At 41.0% G+C, this 20,818-nt stretch overlaps 1 protein-coding gene across 6 annotated transcripts; it reads left to right on the top strand.

The window, feature by feature from the left end:
- The first annotated feature begins 6,154 nt into the window (after window positions 1-6,154).
- LOC135674050 (pentatricopeptide repeat-containing protein At4g20740-like) lies at window positions 6,155-19,548 on the top strand. Of its 6 annotated transcripts, none has more exons than XR_010513488.1 (3): window positions 6,155-8,399; window positions 15,874-16,165; window positions 19,041-19,548. XR_010513488.1 is itself a non-coding variant. In XM_065183476.1 (2 exons), exon 1 carries the CDS (start codon window positions 6,178-6,180, stop codon window positions 8,368-8,370), a length of 2,193 nt encoding a protein of 730 aa, XP_065039548.1. In that variant the 5' UTR covers window positions 6,155-6,177; the 3' UTR covers window positions 8,371-8,399; window positions 18,917-19,548. The 6 variants fall into 6 exon arrangements, 2 of the variants coding, with proteins under 2 accessions (XP_065039548.1, XP_065039547.1); XR_010513487.1 differs by having other exon boundaries at window positions 19,029-19,548; XR_010513486.1 differs by having other exon boundaries at window positions 18,951-19,548.
- Window positions 19,549-20,818: the final 1,270 nt, after the last annotated feature.

The raw sequence follows: 20,818 nt of genomic DNA, 5'->3' as shown, positions 1-20,818 counted from the left end.
TCTGGGAGAGTCACCTCAAGCTTGTTCATATTAAAATTCATTATGAACTGTGAAAAGGAATCTGGTAGGGACTGAAGCACAATGTCCACACACAAGTTATCCTCTAGGACCATTCCTAGACCTGTGAGTTTCTCTATCCACTCAATCATCTTTAGGACATGGTTCTGAACCGGTGTCCCCTCAGTCATCCTAGCGCGGAAAAGGCTCTTGGATATCTCATATCGTTGAGTCCTTCCCTGTTCCTCAAACAATTTACGGACATGTAGGAGAATGGATCTGGCATCCATCTTTTCATGTTGTCTCTGTAACTCTGGAGTCATAGAGCCCAACATATAGCACTGAGCAAGAGTGGAGTCATCAATGTACTTCACGTAGCGAGCGATCTCATCCTCGCTTGCCCCTTCTTCGGGCGTAGGCATCACTGTATCAAGGACGTACACGATTTTCTCCGCTGTGAGAACAATTCTCAAGTTACGGAGCCAATCCGTATAATTTGGACCAGTGAGGCGGTTGACATCAAGTATGCCACGTAAGGGATTTGAAAGCGACATTTTCTGAAAATAAAGATGTAGCAAAAATGAATAACATGCAGATTTTACAAGAAATAAACTATCAAGATATGGACTTCTATCTTAATATGCTCCCACTATTTTACTAACGAGTCACGCGACACCCTCAGCACGTGAAACGGAAGTCTCCGGCAGACTTCTAGTGGGGATCAGGATCCAATCAGCGTCTTAGTGTAACCTCGAGGGACTCGACCAATCACACTAAGCCTAAAAGGTAGACAACTCTTGCCGATCACAACTCCTTGTGATTCCCGTCCTGTTCGGCCTCCGAATCACCATGGCCTCGAGGGACTCGACCAACCATGATGCTCGGTTAAGTCAACACCTTCGTTACAAGATGAGTCTGATTTGATGATATACCCTCGAGGGACTCGACCAAGCATATCATGCCCTCAGGTCACCGGTGACATCTCTATGTCGTAAGCAAGATAGCGAATCGCGATATAGGTGAGTCTCGAGGGACTCGACCAACTCAACCTACACCGGGATTCGGTTCCTACTCATAACGATGGAAGGCCACGTGGGTCAATCTAATTGCCTCACGTTTACCGACTTAATTTTATCGAGAGATGTTTCTATGATTTGGTCTCCTAATATGACATGTCACACATATACATATTTAATATATATCTACATCGCATGCAAATATATATACATATCTAGTATGTGTATAAGCAATCACACCAGATGATCATGGACCACAACCTAATATGATTAGGCCCGAGCCAGTAGGCCTAATCACTCACATCAAGATCTATGTGTGCAACGTTGCATCTCCATGCCTTGTGATCGTCCATCTCGTCCTCGTCCTCGTCGGTTCCGTCGACATCTTGATGCATCTCCATGCATCACGATCGTCCGTCTCGTGGGTCCCGCTATGGCTTCCACGCTCCCGCTGCGCCTCCTCATGTGATTACAACTTAATCATAGGCACGCAGGCCAGACAATAAACGAGAAATATAATGGAGGTTCGCAGACCTCAATAATAATAATCACAAGTACACACATCACACGGTCCATGATCATCCGTCCACTCATCATACATCACATGTATAAATAATCATCATCATGTAGGACTACTAGATAATAATAAAAATAATAATCAACTAAACCTTTTAATTAATTAATATTTTCTGAAATCAGGGATATATAGGGAATTTCTTAATTCCTAAGGGTATTTTCGTAATTTGGACAAAAGACAGAAACTGGAATTTCTCAAATTCCGAGGGGGCAAAACTGTCTTTTTGCCCAGAAAACCCTAATGCCCTTTCCCCATTTCGCAGCTGCCGCCGCCGCCACCCTGCCGGCGGCGGCCTGTGCGGCGGGGCGAGGGCACTGCCCTCGCCTGCAGGCGGCACGCCCGCTGGCGGCGATGCCGCTGCGGGTGGGCTCCCCCGCGGGCGCCGCCGCCTCCGCGGGCGGTTCTGCCCGCGAGTCAGCGCCCGCAGGTGGTGCTGTCTCGCTGGCGGCCGCCCCTGCGGGGTTTTTGCCCGTGGGAGCAGCGGCCACAGGCGCCGCTGCCCTGCGGTGCCTCAGCCCGCGCTGCTGCCCCGCGGCGCCTCTACCCGCGGGCTCAGCGGCCGCAGGCGCCTCTACCCGCGGGCTGCCAGCCCCGCCGGCAGCAAGCCTGCTGCAAGCAGGCCGCCGGCCGGCTGCTGCAGACACAGCGCTTGCGCATGCGCCGGCGCTGTGCTGCCTGGCTGCGACTGCGGCTGCCGCTGCAGGTGGCTGCAGGCATGCAGATCGAGGGCAGCAACTGTTGCTGCCCTTCCTCGTTTTTGCGTCAACGATTTTGACGTCAAAATTCTTCCTAAACACAATACACGCAGTTCAAAACCAATCATTCGCACGAACAACCTGGCTCTGATACCACTGTTGGGAAATCATAGGGGGGCGACATCATATGCGCAGCGGAAGAACAAGAAAACAAAAATCCCCGATTCCCAAAAAAGATGTTCATCGTCGTGCGAAGATTGGTGCGCAAAATCCGCAAATACACAAAACTGCGTATAGAGATTGTGTTACCTAGGGAGATCGTATATCCCTGTTTCCTTGCAGATCCTTAGGAGAGGGTGAAGGAGGTCAAGCGTCCTCCTCTCTAGCGGTGATCCACACAGTAGGGTTGCGACGACGCTCCTCAAAACTCCAGGCCTACTCTGAGGGGGAGAGGGAGAGGAGAATAGGAAGGGCAAGCAAAGACTCTAGCCTATGAGGCTGTGAATCCCTCCTATTTATAGAGATCCCGTGTCAAAACCCTAATGGGTCCTTTCCCTAGTGGGTATTGGATCTGCATCCAATAAGACAAGGGCTCCGTCGGATATCTCATATCCGAACCTCTACTCATCGCAATGCCTACCATATGTGTGTGACCCTCTAGGCCCAATATCGAGCTGGCCGTGAGTCATACCTGTCAGAACTCCTTCTAACTCAGTGAATTATTATCTCTGTAATAATTCACTCGACTCATCGACTACGGAAGTACTAGGCCACTACGCCGTAGTCCCCAGACGATACAGGGGAATCCAATCCATTGGACCTGTCTGTCCTCAGTTACCATGTACCTATAGTCCCTCATCCATCTAATATCCCAGAGACCGTATATCGAGCATGGTGCTGTCAGACCCATACGGTTTCTACTCGAGTCTCGCTCTAATCGGATTCTCCCGGAGAACTCTTTCTCTCTCAACCCGAATGACCCTGGCCAGGGATTTGTCTGAGCAAGAACACATGGGATATTCCTCTCATGATACCGAGAGTGGATGATCCTCTATCGACACTCAATAGCCCTCGTAAGGTCGACTACCACTCCCAATGACCAGCTGTACTAGATCTGGGAACAGCCAAACCTATAAGTCTGGTATCAAAGAGTGGAGCACTCATACAGGACATCCTTGGTGTCTCAAGTCTAAGAACCAGATACACCACTAGGACTACGGAATCGTTGTCTGACAATAAGGCATCATCAACCATCCAGCATTCCGTAAGCGGATCAATCAGTGAACTCATTCTCCAATGAGCACCTGTACTGTATCCCTAGTGTCCCTACACGAGCAGCTATGAGACCAGCTGCATCCATCATATGGACGGGTATACAGCACACCAGTCTATCCGGTTATCACGATGTCCCTCTCGAGTAACCTATGACCGGGATTATTTAGGATATGTGTTTAAAGGTGAATCGATCTCATTATCGTGATCTCATCACGATCCGATTCCCATTGCACAAATCCAAGGACATCACAATATATATGCATTTATGCAATAGTTATAAAGTGATATACGCCAAAATATAATAAGCAAAAAGATTCTGTATCAAGTCACACGTGCCATCACTCACGTGATTGGCTTGCTGGGCACCTATGACTAGCAAAGGCCACCGGCATCCACTATCGATCTTCCTTCAATAGTCGAAGATAAATCACCTTTTACGCCCCTCTTCTCCTTTTCATAGGTTTAGAAGATAACCCTTACAAGCACTCACACTCCTCTTACAGAATTCTAAACTTAGAGTGGAGGAGGGAATTTCTAAAGAGATTGCAGCAACGTTTTCTCACTTTTGAATACTCTATGCTTGTATACTTTTAACTAGGGACGAGAGGGGTATTTATAAGCTTCAAGTTGATTTAAACTTGAAGCATAAAAATATTTCATCCTAGGTTTCTCGGGCATGGGCAGTACCATCGCCTGCGTTGGGTGGTACCACCGCTAGTGACAGTCTGACATTGACACTGCACTAGGCGGTACCACTACCTGGGGTGCTGTGCTGGGTGGTACCACCGCTTGGCACCCTGCCAAGGGTGGTACAACCGCCTAAATTGGCGGTACAACTGCCTAAACTGGTGGTACCATCGCCTGACACAGTCTTGAAGATTATACCATGACAGAGAGACTTATTGGGGCACTATTTGCGCCTCTTATTGGGCCCATCACAGTCCTTATATGGGCCTAACTGACCCCTAATTAGGTTGGCCCAAATCCAAACCCAATTACATGCTAACTACGATTCCAAAAACATTTGCTAAGATAAACAAGTCTCTATGTCTTGGTTTCGTCCGGCGATCTTCCGATAAACTTCCGACGAACTCTCGGCAATGTTCCAACGGACTCCCGATAAGCTCCTAGACTTCACAACGATCTTCTTGGCGAGTTCCGATGAGCTTCTCTAGCAAGCTCTGAGACTTCTCGGTTAGTTCTAGCAGAACTTCCGACGAACTCTCGAACTCCCAACGAAATCGCATCCTTAACTCTAGGACTTCATTTTGCTTCATGCCTTGCTATCGTAGTTAATCCTACACATATAAAAATATACTTCGATCTAGATAATTAATACTAAGCATTAATCATATTGTCCGGCATGTCATTGGTCCCTCGACGCTTCGTCCGATTCTTCGATGCATTGTCCTCTCTTGCGGCCTATTGCCCAATCAGCCAATTGACTCCGCAACTCCGATATCCTTGGCGCAATATTTGTTCTTCTTGACCCGATGCCCAAATCCATGGTCTGAAGCCTCAACCAATCTTTCGGTCCGACATCCAATCTTCTGACATATTTTTCTCTGGTAAAACATGATTCTTCCTACTTTAATCGTCTCATCCTGATTGAAGCATCCCGCATCACTCAAAACGTAAATTAAATTATAAATAATTATTAATTAATTTTATCATTAAAATATAATATTAGTATCGTCCGTACAAGAGAGCTTGCTAATTCTTTTAATCTATATCTTATTATTGGTGATGGATCTTAAACCTTTTTATGGTTAGACCCTTGGAATCCAAGAGGAGTACCACATCATGTGCTTGGTGATAGTATTTCTTACGAGTAACGATCAAATTATTTGGCTTATGTTTTTGATACCATATATGATGGCCCTTAGTATATCTTTCACCCAATTCTCATTCCCCCATAGTGCATTTAGTTCGAAAAGATTTAAAGAATATTGAGTATCTCTCAAATTATCAAGATGACCACATAATGTGGACTCTCTCTACCTCTAGAAAATTCAGGCTCAAATCAGCCTACAACTTGATTCATCAGCAACCCTCCTCTTTAGAGTGGCACATGTTGATGTTCAATGTATACTTACTGCTAACATCAACACCCTTGAGGATAATACTGGAAATCGTGAGGCAGCTCTTTCATAGCAACTATAAGTTCCATTTAAGTTACCTACACACACATATATATATATATATATATACATATGTATATATATATATACATATGTATATGTACTTAATATGATAATTTTTATTATATTTCATAATATGATAAATTTTTTTTCTTACCCTATCGAAAAGCTAATCGTCCTATTAATTATGTCATACCAAAAATAATAATACAATGGTGGCTATCACTGACGACGCGATCGACGACGATGTAATCATCGTCATTGGGGTCGAAAGACCTTCCAAGTTTACAAGGCGTCCAAAACAACCTTAACTCGATTAATTACAATGTATCACACAGATTAACCGGTTGTTCTATTACAGTGTTCACTTCACCTTTCGTAAATTACCAAAACAAAAGAAATGGCGGACTAATTAATATGGCAAAATCACAAACACGTTGCCCGCACCAAAAATAATTCCTCTCGAGCCGTAACGAATGGGCTCCGTGGCAAAACCCGATACAGCCACCACGTCCACACCACCGTCCGCCGGCCGCGGCAGCCGGAAGTTTTACTTCTTCTACGGCCACCGCAAACCCTCTCAGAACCGCCCGGTCGTCCGCGGTGGCCTCTTCTCCAACCGCAAAACCCTCCCTTCCTCCGCCGCCTCCGCTGCCGTCGCTGTCCTCCCTGCCGTGGACTTCCGCGACTGGGATCCCGAACACGATATCAAGCCCGCGCCGCTCCCGCCCTCAGTTCCTGCTGCCGATCGCCGCCTCTCCCCGCTCGCCCGCTACATCCTCGACTCCCTCCGCCGCCACCGCCGCTGGTGCCCCGCCGTCCTCTCCGACCTCCGCAAGCTCCGCCGCGTCCCCCCAGACCTCGTCGCTGAGGTCCTCCGTTCCCGCCCCCTCCTCGACCCGTCCCTCTCCACCCGCTTCTTTCACTGGGCCGGAAAGCAGAAGGGCTTCTGCCACTCCTTCGCCTCCTACAACGCCTTTGCCTACGCCCTTAACGATGCTGCCCGCCCCGCCGCCGCTGACCAGCTCCCGGACCTCATGCTGGCCCAGGGGAAACCCCCCTCCGAGAAGCAGCTCGAGATCCTCGTCCGGATGCACGCCGATGCCGGACGCGGCCTCCGGCTCTTTCACATCTACCGGAAGATGCGGGGAAAATTTGGCGTCAAGCCTCGCATTTTCCTTTACAATCGAATATTGGATGCCTTGGTTCGGACTGGGCATCTCGATCTCGCCCTTTCCGTGTATGATGACCTCAGGGCCGACGGGCTCAAGGAGGAGGCCATCACCTTCACGATCCTTGCCAAGGGGCTCTGCCGTGCAGGGAGGACAGATGATCTCCTACAAGTTTTGGAACGAATGCGGCAAGAATTGTGCCGGCCAGATGTTTTTGCGTACACTGCGATCATAAAGGTTCTGGCTTCGGAGGGGAACGTGGATGGGTGCTTGAGAGTGTCGGAGGAGATGGCGAAAGATAGAGTAGAAGCCGATGTTATGGCATACTCGACGATGGTTTCATGCTTGTCTAAGGCAGGGAGGGTAGAGAAAGGTTGTCAACTGTTTCACAAAATGAAAAGAAAGGGGCTTGTGATCGACCGTGCAGTATACGGATCGTTGGTGGAGGGGTTTGTGGCTGAAGGGAGGGTTGGTGATGGTTGCCGGCTGCTGGAGGAGATGGTGGATGATGGATACCGGGGCGATCTGGGTATTTACAATTCCTTGATAGGAGGCTTGTGTGCTGCTGGTAGAGTTGATAAGGCTCATAAGCTCTTTCTTATTGTCATTCAGGAGGGACTCATCCCAAGCTTTGAGACTGTAACTCCGTTAATGTCTGCCTATGCTGATACAAGTGATATGAGTAAGTTTTTTTACTTGGTTAATCAATTAGTGGAGTTGGAATTGCCAGTTTTGGATCATATATCCAACTTCTTTACATTCTTCATCGCTAAAGGAGGTAGAGAATCAAAGGCATTGGAGGTGTTTGAAACATTGAAAACAAAAGGGTATTTCAGCATTAGCATTTACAATATTCTTATTGAACGCCTTCACAGTATTGAGGATGGGAAGCATGCACATGCCCTGTTTGAGGAAATAAAATGCTCCAAAGATATTCAACCAGATTCTTTTACATATAGTTTAATAATCCCTTGTTTTGTAGAAAAAGGTGATATTAGATATGCATGCTCCTGTTACAACTTGATGATGGAGAATTCTTGGACACCCAGTACTGAGGCTTACTGCTCTCTTGTGAAAGGGCTATGTAAGATTGGGGAGATCAATGCAGCTATTACACTTGTTAAGGATTGTTTGGGAAATGTAACAAGTGGGCCTATGGAGTTCAAGTATGCATTGACTGTTCTAAACACTTGCAGATTGAAGAAACCAGAAAAGGTAATAGAAGTTTTGGATGAGATGATTGATGAAGGTTATCCACTGGAAGATATCATATATTGTGCTATCATGTTTGGTTTCTGTAAATATGCAAGTTCAGGAGAAGCAAGAAAAGTATTCGCAGTTATGAAAGATCGCAATCTTCTTACAGAGGCCAATTTTATAGTTTATGAGGAATTACTTAATGAGCATCTGAAGAAGACAACTGCAGGCTTGGTTATATCTGGTATGAAGTTTTTTGGTCTTGAGTCTAAATTAAGATGGACAAGCAACTTGGATTGACCATGTCGATCAGTTGAAGGAAATGCAAGGTATGTCCTATGTTTTCATCTTGAAGACTATTGGTTTTATTTGTTTGTATCTCTATTTGGTTTTCCACATGGCCTTAAATGTGTAAACACAATTTGTGCTGGGTATCTGTGACTAGATTTATACTGTTTCTTGAGATGTGTTTAGATGTATTTTGGTTCAATTATTCAGGCTTGCATCTTGTAAAACCAATGCTTGTGCATAATATTAGGATAAGAATTGCATGATATATAGGCTTTCTTTTTCATTTTAGTTTAGTTAGGCTGAAAATTTTGTTGCTGTCTTTTATGTTGGATGAATTCAAATCTCATCTTAAAATTGTGTTGTGTTCTCAAGTAAAATGATCGGATTGAAATATAACAATGTGATGCTTATTCTAAAAGCTCCAATAGGCAATGTAGCTGAATTTGTGGTAGCTTTCAAATTTACAATCTTTGAAGGCTAGTACCAGCATAAATTGCATCAGCATCTACTATCATTTTTTTTTCTCTATTATGTGGTGTAAACTGTATTCTCTACTTGATGCTTATATCATTTATTTAAAAAGAGAAAATTTCTTATTAGATAAACCAAGGATCACCATACCGTGCCGACTAGTGGTATCAATCCATGGGTGGACCGGTATATACCAGTCTGTCACGGACTTAGCTGGTTTTGCATAAGTCGTGCGGAACCCTTGCGTGTCCGTCCGCAAAGGTCAACCTCCCCGAAACTTCCCATGGTCCCTTAGGACCTACAAAAGAGAAAACGGGTTAAAGAAAGTGCCTCACTCGGGATCCACAAGCAAACATTACAAGAAACACTTTATAGATAATGCAAATTACAAACAGACTTTACAAGCTCTGAATAGTTGCACAAAAAAGGGTCAAAATGGTCAACTACAGACTGAATATCTCTCACAAGTGTCTACATGACACGACCTTTATTTATAAGCCTAAGAAGACCACCAAACCCAACTAAAATGGGGTTGTTAAGCCTTCGACCGTTCCTCTACATACTGTGGAAAGCATGAACAAACAGAAAGACACAGATATACATAAGTATTACATCAAACATCCTGTTTAGAACTTTGTCTGTGACATTCTCCTCTACTTATTCCTTCGACGTCCTTGTCGAAGCCTTTGCCGACACTGCAACTCTTCGCCTTTGCTGAGTCTTCAATCTTCTGCTCCAGCTGCAATGCGCCTCTTGGCTCCCAACTGCTCTCCACTACTATTTTTGAGTAGTCGAACCTTTGATCCGCCATGCTGCTTCAACTCGCCAATGACTCTGAATCTAGTGTGGGGTTGGCTGAGTTTTGTTGATCCCTATTGGTTCCTGCGGATCCTCTAGATGAAGGAAATGACCATTCGTACTATGCGCCAATCTCTCAAATGCCTTATGCTGCTTGAACTGGATGGATGCTTATTGGAGCTTTAACGAGCATCGCCTCGCATACTTCTGAAGTTTTGGGTCATTCCTTCACAAAATTTACCCATCGACTCTTCTTTCACTTAGTTATCACTTCCAAGTAAATTCGCATCACTTCTGCTTTCGATTGTCATTTTGTTGGGAAATGAAGCGAATAATCTACTCTCAATAGCACTGATCACCATTGGTGACGATTTGACAACTATTGTCTTCTAATATCTTCGAAGGGTCTTTAAACCTGTGTAGAGCTCCTCTACTGGATAGATAAGAGAATTTGGGTACTCGGTTTCGCCCATTCTCTTAAGGGTTGAGAAGACAATGGTTACTTAACTTCGCTCGCCTCCTCAAGGGTTGTACTCCATGCATCGAGCTGGTTACTGACCTTCGCCTGCTTTTTACTCACACTGCTGAAGCACTCGAAGTGTTTGCACTCCTTGCATTGAGTTAGCTATTGTGATTCACCTTCTCAATGCCATTGAACTTCTGGAATACCGGAAGTTTTCACCCCAACTTGGAGTAATTCTCTAATAGATTTGGTCGCCTCTGGGATTGTACCGTCTTCTCCATCAACCCTGTCGCCTAATCCACTGAGTAGCAAAGGTACAGCACTGCGTACTGCCTGCTTCGTTCCTTGGTCGTGCACTCTTGCATGACCCGAAGTCCTTCACTTTTGGCTATCTTGATGAGAAGCTCGTTGACACCGGTCTTACGAAGTTCCTTGGCCTCTGCCCTTTAGCTTTGTCTCGGTACTTTAAGTTTGCCTCTGCATGCTCCACCTCCTCGGCCCGTTTCACGACCAAGCGCTCTCCCTCCATCAGAGCAAGGGATCAATGACTTTCACGGAAGTCCCGCCTTTGCGGTACCATGGCGCTGTCATGCCCATGGTCCTACTATCCGTTGCCTCACATCTGTTTCCCTTTTCTTCATGATCAGTAGATATGTCTCTGTGGCACTCCTCCGAGTCCACCTCCATTCTAACTGATGCTTGATTTTGGGTAGCTAAATCCCTTTGGACTTGTCGTCGCTTCCTCGCCCCTTTCGACCCCCTACTTCAACACTTCTGTGTTCTCCAAGTAGCTCCCTTTGGTCGATGGAAAGACAGATTGCAACTCCCATGCATGGCCTCTGCCATCACGTTGTAGGGTTTGCGCCGATTCTGTTCTCCTTAGCTTCCTTGGTAGCAACATTCGCTAACTCGATCTTGTCCTCTGACTTGTCGGGCTCCCTTAAGCGAATTTGGGCTCTGGAGCAGTCCAACTCTCCAGCTGTTTCGATCAGACCTCTACATGATCAAGTCCCACCCATGGGACTCACTGGTACTTGCATTCGAACTTTTCCCTCGGTGGAACACAGCCTCCATATGTTGATAACCAAGGTTTTCATCTAATGCAAGATTCGATGTATGCACGGAAGACCCTCCTCTGCGATGCCATGGTCTTCACTCCTTGAATCCATAGCCCTTCTTGTCGTCGTGTTGCTCACCGAAGTGAAGCTTCTAGTAGCTCCTGATCATACCTTCGTATGATATAGTCCCTCACGGAACGATGTCGTGTGTATCGCATTGCCACGAACTGTTCCACTACGATCCGCTGCCCCATATCGCCTCCCGGTGACATCTCTATTGCATTCTGATCCTTGTGGGATGAACTCGAATTGTGATCCCTCTATGTATGGCCTTTGCCAATACATCGCAGGGTCTCTTCCACCTTCAATTTTGTTCGCTCCTTTGGCAATCGACCTTCATCCACCTACTCTTGGGTCACACCTAGATGAATCATCACTCTAGGATAGTCCGTCACCTAGTAGCTCCCGAAGTCCATCGACTTCGCTGCAATTAGTGCACCATTGTCTGGATCCTGGGCCTCTGCCCCTACCAGCACAATCTCCGCTGCGCACCACTTCCTTCATGGCAACTTGAATGGCAACACTATGGCATATTCTTTAAGAGTACCCGCCTCCGCGTCCTCTTGTCCCGTGCCAATGTCTTCTGAATCCAACTTCGCCTCCGCAAGTTGAGTCGCCTTAGTTCCTCCATCAAATGCTTCTCCGAGATAAGGTGCATATGCCCATAAGCTCCGAGATAAGTTGAGTTGTCTTTGGCACCATGCAAGATGAGTTCGCTCCGTCAGAATGAAGGACCCATGGAACAACATGATCCTGCTCTTGCCTCTGCAAGAGTTCATGTCATTGACCTTTGTCCAAGGAAAGCAATGTGCCTCCACTCCATGTTTCATCTTCTATGCTGGCTCCCTTCATGCGGCTTGGGTACTTCGTCAAGTTACACCCAAGTTGCTCAACTCCTCGTTTTTGCATTGAGTTGATGGTGGCCCTCGCGCCCCATTCCACGGGTCGGCCCTCCCTTGAGTCTGATTTCCATATCGACTCCAAGTGTACCTTCATTTGTGTTGCTTTGGGTCGCTCCCCCACTTGATCTCGCAATGCATTTACCAATACATTCTCTCGAGCGAGATCATGCGACGACTCCTCATCGCTTGCTCGGTCCATTGAGCTTCATGGAGTTGTTGTTTGTTGAGGTACTCCTCCTCAACATATGCGGTCTATTGCACATGATTCTCCCTCTGGAGAAACCGGGATCTATCTCTCCTGGATAACTATCCCGTTGGAGCAACATCTCTCTTCGCTTCTTTCTCTCTGAAAGTTTCGGAGACCACCATCCCCTCCGGATTACTCCGATTTGCTGAACAAACTGTGCATTGTTCTGCCTCCTGCAAATGCACTTTGCTAGATTACGACTCCACGTCAATATAACCCCACTCTGATACCATCTGTCACGGACTTAGCTGGTTTTGCCTAAGTCGTACGGCACCTTTGCATGCCCCGTCCGCAAATGTCAGCCTCCCCGAAACCTCCCATGGTCCCTTAGCACCTACAAAAGAGAAAACAGGTTAGAAAAAGCGTCTCACTCGGGATCCACAAGCAAACATTTCAGGAAACACTTCATAGACAATGCAAATTACAAACAGACTTTACAAGCTCTGAACAGTTGCACAACAAAGGGTCAAAATGGTCCACTACAGATCGAATATCTCTCACAAGTGTCTACATGACACGACCTTTATTTACAAGCCTAAGAAGGCCACCAAACCTAACTAAAATGGGGCTATTAAGTCTTTGATCGTTCCTCTACATGCTGTGCAAAGCATGAACAAACAGAAAGACACGGACATACATAAGTATTACATCAAACATCCTGTTTAGAATTTTATTCGTGACAAGTCGTACCAGTATATTGTATGTCAGTACGTCCATACATATTGGTTTTGGATAAAAGACTTAAAAATGATCGAAAATTCATAAACAGATTTTTTAATGTTTTTCCTCTCAATTTTATTATATACTTGTTATTGCATTTAATTAAGAATGAAGTGTATATGAGGTATAAATAAATGCATAAGATTGTGATTAACCTTAAATCCCCCAATTTGGACCTAAATATAAGGCTAATGTAAGAGAACAATCTTAATCATGTTTAATCTTTGTAAATATGCATTATACGCCTCTAATTATATGAAATGATAAATAACACGGAAAGAAACTAAATACCTTCAAATTGGAGAGCAATTTCATTAGATCCTGAGTTTTAATCTCTTTTAAACAAATCAATAGCTTAATTACCCCTAATCGTCCATAAGGAACTTTAATCACAAGTGAGTGTGAGAATGAGAAAGTGAATGAATGAGTGAAAGAGGAGGTTTAAACGACCAAAAGAGGCTCCGATGGTTAATTTGACTATTGGGTCAAACTTTCCTCAATTTGGGTCGGTATTGGTAAAATTCCGATCGGAACCAACCGGTAGCAACCCATACCATATGAGTTTCGACTGTATCAGCCAATACCTAGCCCTTTTCCTATGTACTGCCCAAAATAAGCTAGATCGAGTGCTGATCAGTTGGTGGACCGGACTGGTATGTACCACCCGTGTCATATGATTTCAGGCGATACATTAAACATTGAGATAAACAATATTGTAACAAGTAATAATTAAGAGTTAAAAGATTATTTTTGAAGGGTTCAACTCTCTACTAGCATATTTTATAATGAAAACATGTGATAAAAAATAAAAATGTGCTTATAGTCTGAATTTTTTTTAAAATTATTTGTAGAACTTCATATAAGTTATTTATGTTGTGAAAAAGCAAGTATTTAGTATAAATTAGTAGCAAAGGTTAACATTATATAATAATGTAATCGCTATAAAAGTGAGTTAATTATCATAATTCATTTTCCTAAATTGTTTACAAATACATTGTATATGAAATTTTGATAGACAAATAAGAACAAAATAATTTTATAAAATTTAACTCTTTTTTAGATATATCACAATTAAAATTTGTATTAAAATTTTAAATGTGTGTATAATTTTAAAATTTTTTGAAAATTATGTGTTGACAAAATAAGCATTTGATGTAAATTAGTGAAGAAGACAAACTAGTTACAGTTTCTGCAACAGTGTTACATTTGATTTAACACTGTTAAGATTAATGTAATTATTGTGTCTCCTTTTATAGTGAGCACTAAATGCTTATATAAGCAATATTATACAACTCATACCAAGACATGATTAATTTGTTCAATAAGTTTAAGAAACTATTTTACTAACTTTTTGGCTTTTATTTTTAATAATATATGCTAAATGAGAATCAAAATATTTAATTGTTTGATAAATATGGTTATTTTTATCCAAAAAGCTTTCATTATTATTTCATCACTTTTTAAAAAACATTTTTTTCTATTTTAAATTTATTATTAATAAATTTTAAATTGTAAATACGTTTTTAATTATTTTTGTTGGTATGTTCTCATTTATTACTTTAGATATAGAAAATATATGTTTATTTTTTATTTATAATTTTTACATCATGTTCTCATAATTATCTTTTAGCTTTATAAGTTTAGTTTTATTTTTAATGGCAGTAATTACTATAAATTTTTTGTTATATTTTGTTTTTTTGAACTTTCAAGAACAACTGCTCCAAGAAACAAAAGTAAAAATATGAACTGGTCTAATATCCACCAGTCTAAGAGGCAAACAGGAAAAAAAAGGAAAAAGTGGGAATCACTTTTGAGGGTTATTTGGGCAATTGGGAAAAGATGAGCGCTTTGAGGTGAAAATCGTAAAAAGGGATGCTGAATGGTAAAAGACCAAACCTAGAGGCGTTGTCAAGTAATAATCCTATCTCTTATATTGTTTCTATGTTTTACCTTTCAAATGCAAATCTTACTAATAAAGTTATATATTCTATGGAATGCGGAGATCAAAGATCTTTTAGTATATTTCTTTGAATTGTTCAATTATTTTTCTCGTATAATACTCGTTTTTATCTTTTTATTTTTATTTTCTTTAAAGTTGATCTCATTCACTAGCATCCAATCTAACCAACCCTATCCATCCCAATTGCTTATCCCAAGTTGATGCCAATAGAAAAACCATTCTTGCAAACTATGTCAATATGTCTAATCCTACTCAAGGTTATGTGACAGCTGCCGACATTGACGTATGCTTCTTAATGTTGGTTTATTTTTAGAATCTTGTTCAAGTTGTTTGGACCATGACTTTAACAAGAATAGTTCTCTCGGTAAACTTTATGGTTAGAACTCCAAATCCTGACTTGGAATACCCTTTTCAACTTCCAAATTATGCCATATCTTTGCACTCTAACATAGTTTGAATATATATGGCCCACGTTATATTTCTCTAGCACAGCATCTTGAAGGCCAGATAGTCTTATCATAGAAGTCTTACAGATCAAAGTTCCAGGTTGTCATGGCACAGCAAATACAGTCATCAGTCTTTTGACTAAGAAATATTTCTCAAAATTAAAAAAAAAAAGTACAGCTTGATCTTCGTAAGCAAGGACATTGATAAATTTTTGGTGGTATGAGGGTCTTTCACTAGTCACCATGACTGTCTTGATTAGCCATGTAGTACTTTTGGTTTTCCACCTGCTGCTTTGTGCTAAATATTACCTATATTGATTTTCAAACTGCACTCTAGCATAACTCATAACTGAACCTTTTTTTTTTCTTTTATCTGTGCATCACCAGGTTTAAGACATTTCTTCCAAGCATTTATGTTTCAGCCAAGACTTCCTGTTCTAACAATGAAATGAATTGCTAACATCGAGTTCAACTGAACTGAGCTTTCCTGGTTATTTGCTTCTATTTTACGGCCAAAACCAGTTTTTCTTCTTCAAAATGGTCTGCCAGCCCACTTCGTTATATTAGAATAGGGTTGCTGGTTGGAAGCGGAATGGTGACAGTAGAATGGCCCAAAGCAAGATTATGCACACTTGCGATCAGATTTGAAGTCACAGGAAGGGTTTCTGATAGCTCATTGGTACACTCTTCCTTTAATCCTGCCATTCAGATTGAGTTTCAATTTCTTTTGTCCAATTTTGTCTTAGCATGTCTAGTGGCAAGGGCAGAGCACACACCACCACCACATATAATTGCTGCTGTACTGATATCCTTGATCTCCTCCTGCTGAAAAGCAAATTTCTGGACATGTTATTTAGGATTTAAATTTGGTTTTTGTCCTTGCTTATCACATTTAACTTATGGTCATTTTTGCTGTAACTTCAAATCTAGTCTTGTTTTCTAGTTGTATGAAATTTGGATTTATTGCTATGTTGATGTTAGAAAAGATATTTTTATGTCTGTAAGATGTGAGTATATGATATCCTGACTATTTGGGTTTGTTTATATTGGATCTTTTTATGCCATGGAACTATATACAAGACAATATCTCTAATTAAATCAAGAGCATTTGAATCACTTTTACTATTCCTTTTAAAGGTTTTTTTTTTCCGATCTTGCTATATCTCTTTTTCCACCACTAATACTAATTGATTTTCTTCCTCTAAATATAACATCTATAGGTTAGATGATTTTTCTTGGATCTTGCTATATCACTTTTACTATTCCTTTTAAAGTTTTTTTTTTTTCCGATCTTGCTATATCTCTTCTTCCTCCACTAATACTAATTGATTTTCTATCCTTTCTAGTAATTCTACTGATCCACCTCAACATCGTTAGTGCAGATAGACTTATCTTGTATAACCACGACATCTGTGGATTTCTTTTGAACATCTCCATATCATCTTAAAGGATTCTTTCTTTTAGATCATCTATTAGGGTCATACCTAATTGTTTGTGAATGAAAATAATTCATTTTCTAGTTAATACATAGAGCATCAAATGATCATATAAATATTTGACACCTATTTTCACTTAAAAAACTTAACTTTTAGTATATGACTAATTTTTCGAATTTTTCTATGATTAGCATATCAACATACATAGAAACTTTTACTTAAAGGATCTTATTGTTTATTCATCCACTACATCCTCTTATTAATAAGATTAAAACTCTATCTCATCGTATACCCAGTTGTAATCATACTTAATGTAAAACTTTTAGTTCTTAAGGATTACCTCCATAATTTAATTTAACTATCGTAAATCATAACAATAGCATCAACAAATAACATCCATCGTACGGTTTGACTTAAATATGATTGATAAGTTCATCTGTTATCATTGTGAAAGAATAGAAAACTCAAAATTGACCTTTAATGTAAATTTATAGTTATGCACTCTTTACAATTTTAACACTAGTAATTATATCATGATACATATCTTTTATAAAGCAATTAATTAGTAGATCACATTTCTTTTCTAAAATCTACCAAAATAAATATTAATTGTATGCTTTCCCTATTATTGAGGGAAGGTTGGTACAATGGTAAGGTTGTTCTTTTGCGACCTAAAAGATCAGGATTCGAGTTACGTAAATAGTTTCTTTAAATATTTAATTAAAGAGAAGGCTTCGTATATTGGCCCTCCCCATACCCCGTATTGGCGGGAGCCTCATGAACTGGGTTAGCCCTTTTTTATGCTTTCCCTATCATTATTTTAATTCACTTATAACTAGGCGGCTTTGGATGTCTCTCTTATTTTTATAAATTGGTATCAAGAAGCTCCTTATTCATAAGTATCCTTTTAATTTTCAAATTTTGTTAGACAAACTAGCAAGCCAAACGTCTTATTGATAACCTCAACTGTTCCAAGCCTCAGTAAAAATACCATCAAATCCAACACTTTTACCTTTATTCATACTTTTTAAAACTTCTTCTATCACAGTTTCTTTAATTTTATAAGCAACTCTATGATTTTTAAACAAGTCAACCAAAGTTCATATTGATCTCCTAAACTGTTCCAAGCCTCCTAGGACCCCTTTCACAATTTGAGGCAACTGCATGGTGAAGATGCTTCATGCCACTTCTAGGCAACGATTTAGTCTAATAACAAAAATAGTTGGCTCATGAATTGTGACTCAACGTTATGCTTAAATAGCCTAACATCACGTTCCATTTGTTTCATCCAGACTTGGGAATGACATTGGCAGTATTATTCTATATTTGATCTACTTTGTCACTTCTCATATCATCTCCATCGAACAATATTATTTATTATCTTGGATATGGTTTGATGCTGAAATTTTAGATGTATTAATTTGACAATTTTATTATTGACTTGGAAGACATACTGTTTTTCATTTTATTTTGTTATTTTAATAAGTTTTTTGTAAAAGCAATAATGATTGTAGCTCACATAACATCAAGATGGATTCTTAGCATTTGGTATGAAGTAATTAGCAGTGGTATCATACTGGCATAAAGCTTGATTTTTCTCATTTTGGTGCTTGCTTTAATGACCAAAACTAGAGGTATAATGTTGTTATTCTAAGGATAGGGAGTAAAAAGTCTTTCTTCATTTCTGGGTTCTTAGCCCATCTGGCCGAACTATCTTTGAATATGCATGATAACAACATTAAGGAAATTAAAAGATTGGCATCTATCGAAAATCTTTAAATATTTGTCACACTAGATTTAGAGGGACATCTCTGTTTAGCGTGATAAAGAAGCATATCAATTTCTTTCTCATGCTTGTGTATTGGCTAGTTAGAAAAATCTTTTAGTGTAAAGTTGCACTCTAATTTTGGCAATATATGAAAACTGTGTGGCATTTTTCCAATAATTTGAATATGAGCGGGAGAAAGGGAAGAAGTAATTTCACATCATTCCAGGATGAAACAAAATCATGTTTTAGTGGAAATGCAGCACACGAAGTCACAAATGCCCTGCTCTACTATTCAAGAATTCATTTGATTGAATTGGATCTTTGATGGTCTAATTAAGCTTGCCACCTAGAGGGACTGATGAAGCATAAGCTGCTGAGAAGTTTGATGCCCTGACCATAAGAACATATGTTCCAGTGTGGGAGTCCTAAAGCAATAAATGGTTGCTGAAAAAAGACGCAAGCTTGTGCGCTCACTGTTATCGTTGATTGAAATTGTGGCTCCAGCAATTGTGACCGAGCGAACACAGTTTGAAGTCGTCTTGTGCTGTTAAGCAGGACAGGATTTCATGGAAAAATCTTAAGAAAATGAAACAAGAAAACTGCTGCGATTGTTGATTTCTTTTTTTTTTTTTGTCCAACTGCAGATGTGAGTCTGTTGATGCCCCGTTTCTGGTTTCAAATTGCAAATCCTTGTGTCCATTATTATTTTGCCGAATACCTGACTTGTAGACCGTAGTCATCTTTCTGAGTTCAAATGTGGTGGATATGTCAAGTAACTGCTCCCTCATGTCATGGCTTATCATAGAAGTCTATTTTTTTATGTGCTTCAGAAAAATAAAAGAAGGTACAATTATTTAATGACCGATGATTCCTGTGCAAGTGAATGCGAAGTTTGTTTTTTATTTTCTTTCCTCTAACATGAACAGTGTTCTTTGTCTCTGTATTGCGGAAATTTAGTTCTATGTGTTGATGCCAACCCAAATAGTTGGGATATTACAATTTGCTGCAGGTTGAACACTGTTTGTGATTGATTCCATGACTGGTGTATAGTTAGTTAGCTGGAACTACCAAAAGGATACCATGATTAGGACACAATTGTTTGGTGATCATGTTGTGTAGTAGGTGAAATCTCTTTATAGACTTTTCATCTGAAGGAAGCAACTTGAAACTTCAACTGACACATGCATTTTGTTTGCATCATGGTTTTAGAGCACAATTAGTCACAGTTCTGAAGAAGGCTACCCACAGTTTTGCGACTGATTCATCAAGAGAAGCAAAATCTCAAGTTACAAGGCCCAAAATATTTTGCTAGCCACAAGCCAAGAAATCTTTTTCTTTTTCCAAGAAAAACTAAATATAATATATTACGATGATACTCTTCGAGTATAACCAGTGAGATACCATTCGTCCTCTTATCCCGAGTCTGACACCGAATACCCTCAGCTTATGAAACCTCCACGGTAGCATCGGTAAGAGAAGGTGCCCCCCCACTCCTTGGAGGATCACCGAAGCCACCAAGAGTGAGTGGTTCGGGTGTGCCCACCAGGAAAAGAAAAATTGCAGAGCAATCAACACGAACCCCAACAAAACTAGAAGCATAGTCGTCTAATATTATTATTACACGGACAACGTTTAGAGTTAGATTCCAGCTGAAACATAAAACCACGTTTAGAGTTCAGAGTTAGCATACTTTGCTAAAAACATAACATAATGGCTTAAAATGTTAATAAAAACTAAGATTATTCAAAAAAACCTCAATACGAAGGAAGTTACATGTCAGTTTCGTATGCAATTTTTTAGTGCTTATCGGAAAGGGGACACATTTGCAGCATTTATTTTATTTTCGAATAGTAAGTATCACACTGTATCTAAAATCAACGTGACACCATTCCAAAAGAGTATGATTTGAAGTTACTTCGTTTGCCCTTAACAAGTTTTGGAGGCAAGATTATACTTCAATAAATTAAAAACACCAACACACACACACAAACTATTTTCTTTAAAATTCATATATTCAAAATCTTCTTGATTTTTCAACCATATAAACGTCAGAAGAATTGAAGTCTCTGTTCACCATGAGATTTATACAGGCAATCAACCTCCAAATGAACCGACTGCATCTGATTTT

This window comes from Musa acuminata, chromosome BXJ1-5 (assembly GCF_036884655.1).
Source record: "Musa acuminata AAA Group cultivar baxijiao chromosome BXJ1-5, Cavendish_Baxijiao_AAA, whole genome shotgun sequence".
NCBI lineage: Eukaryota > Viridiplantae > Streptophyta > Magnoliopsida > Zingiberales > Musaceae > Musa > Musa acuminata.
The sequence above is the reverse complement of the archived record's forward strand: the minus strand, read 5'-3'. Positions and strand labels throughout refer to the sequence as shown.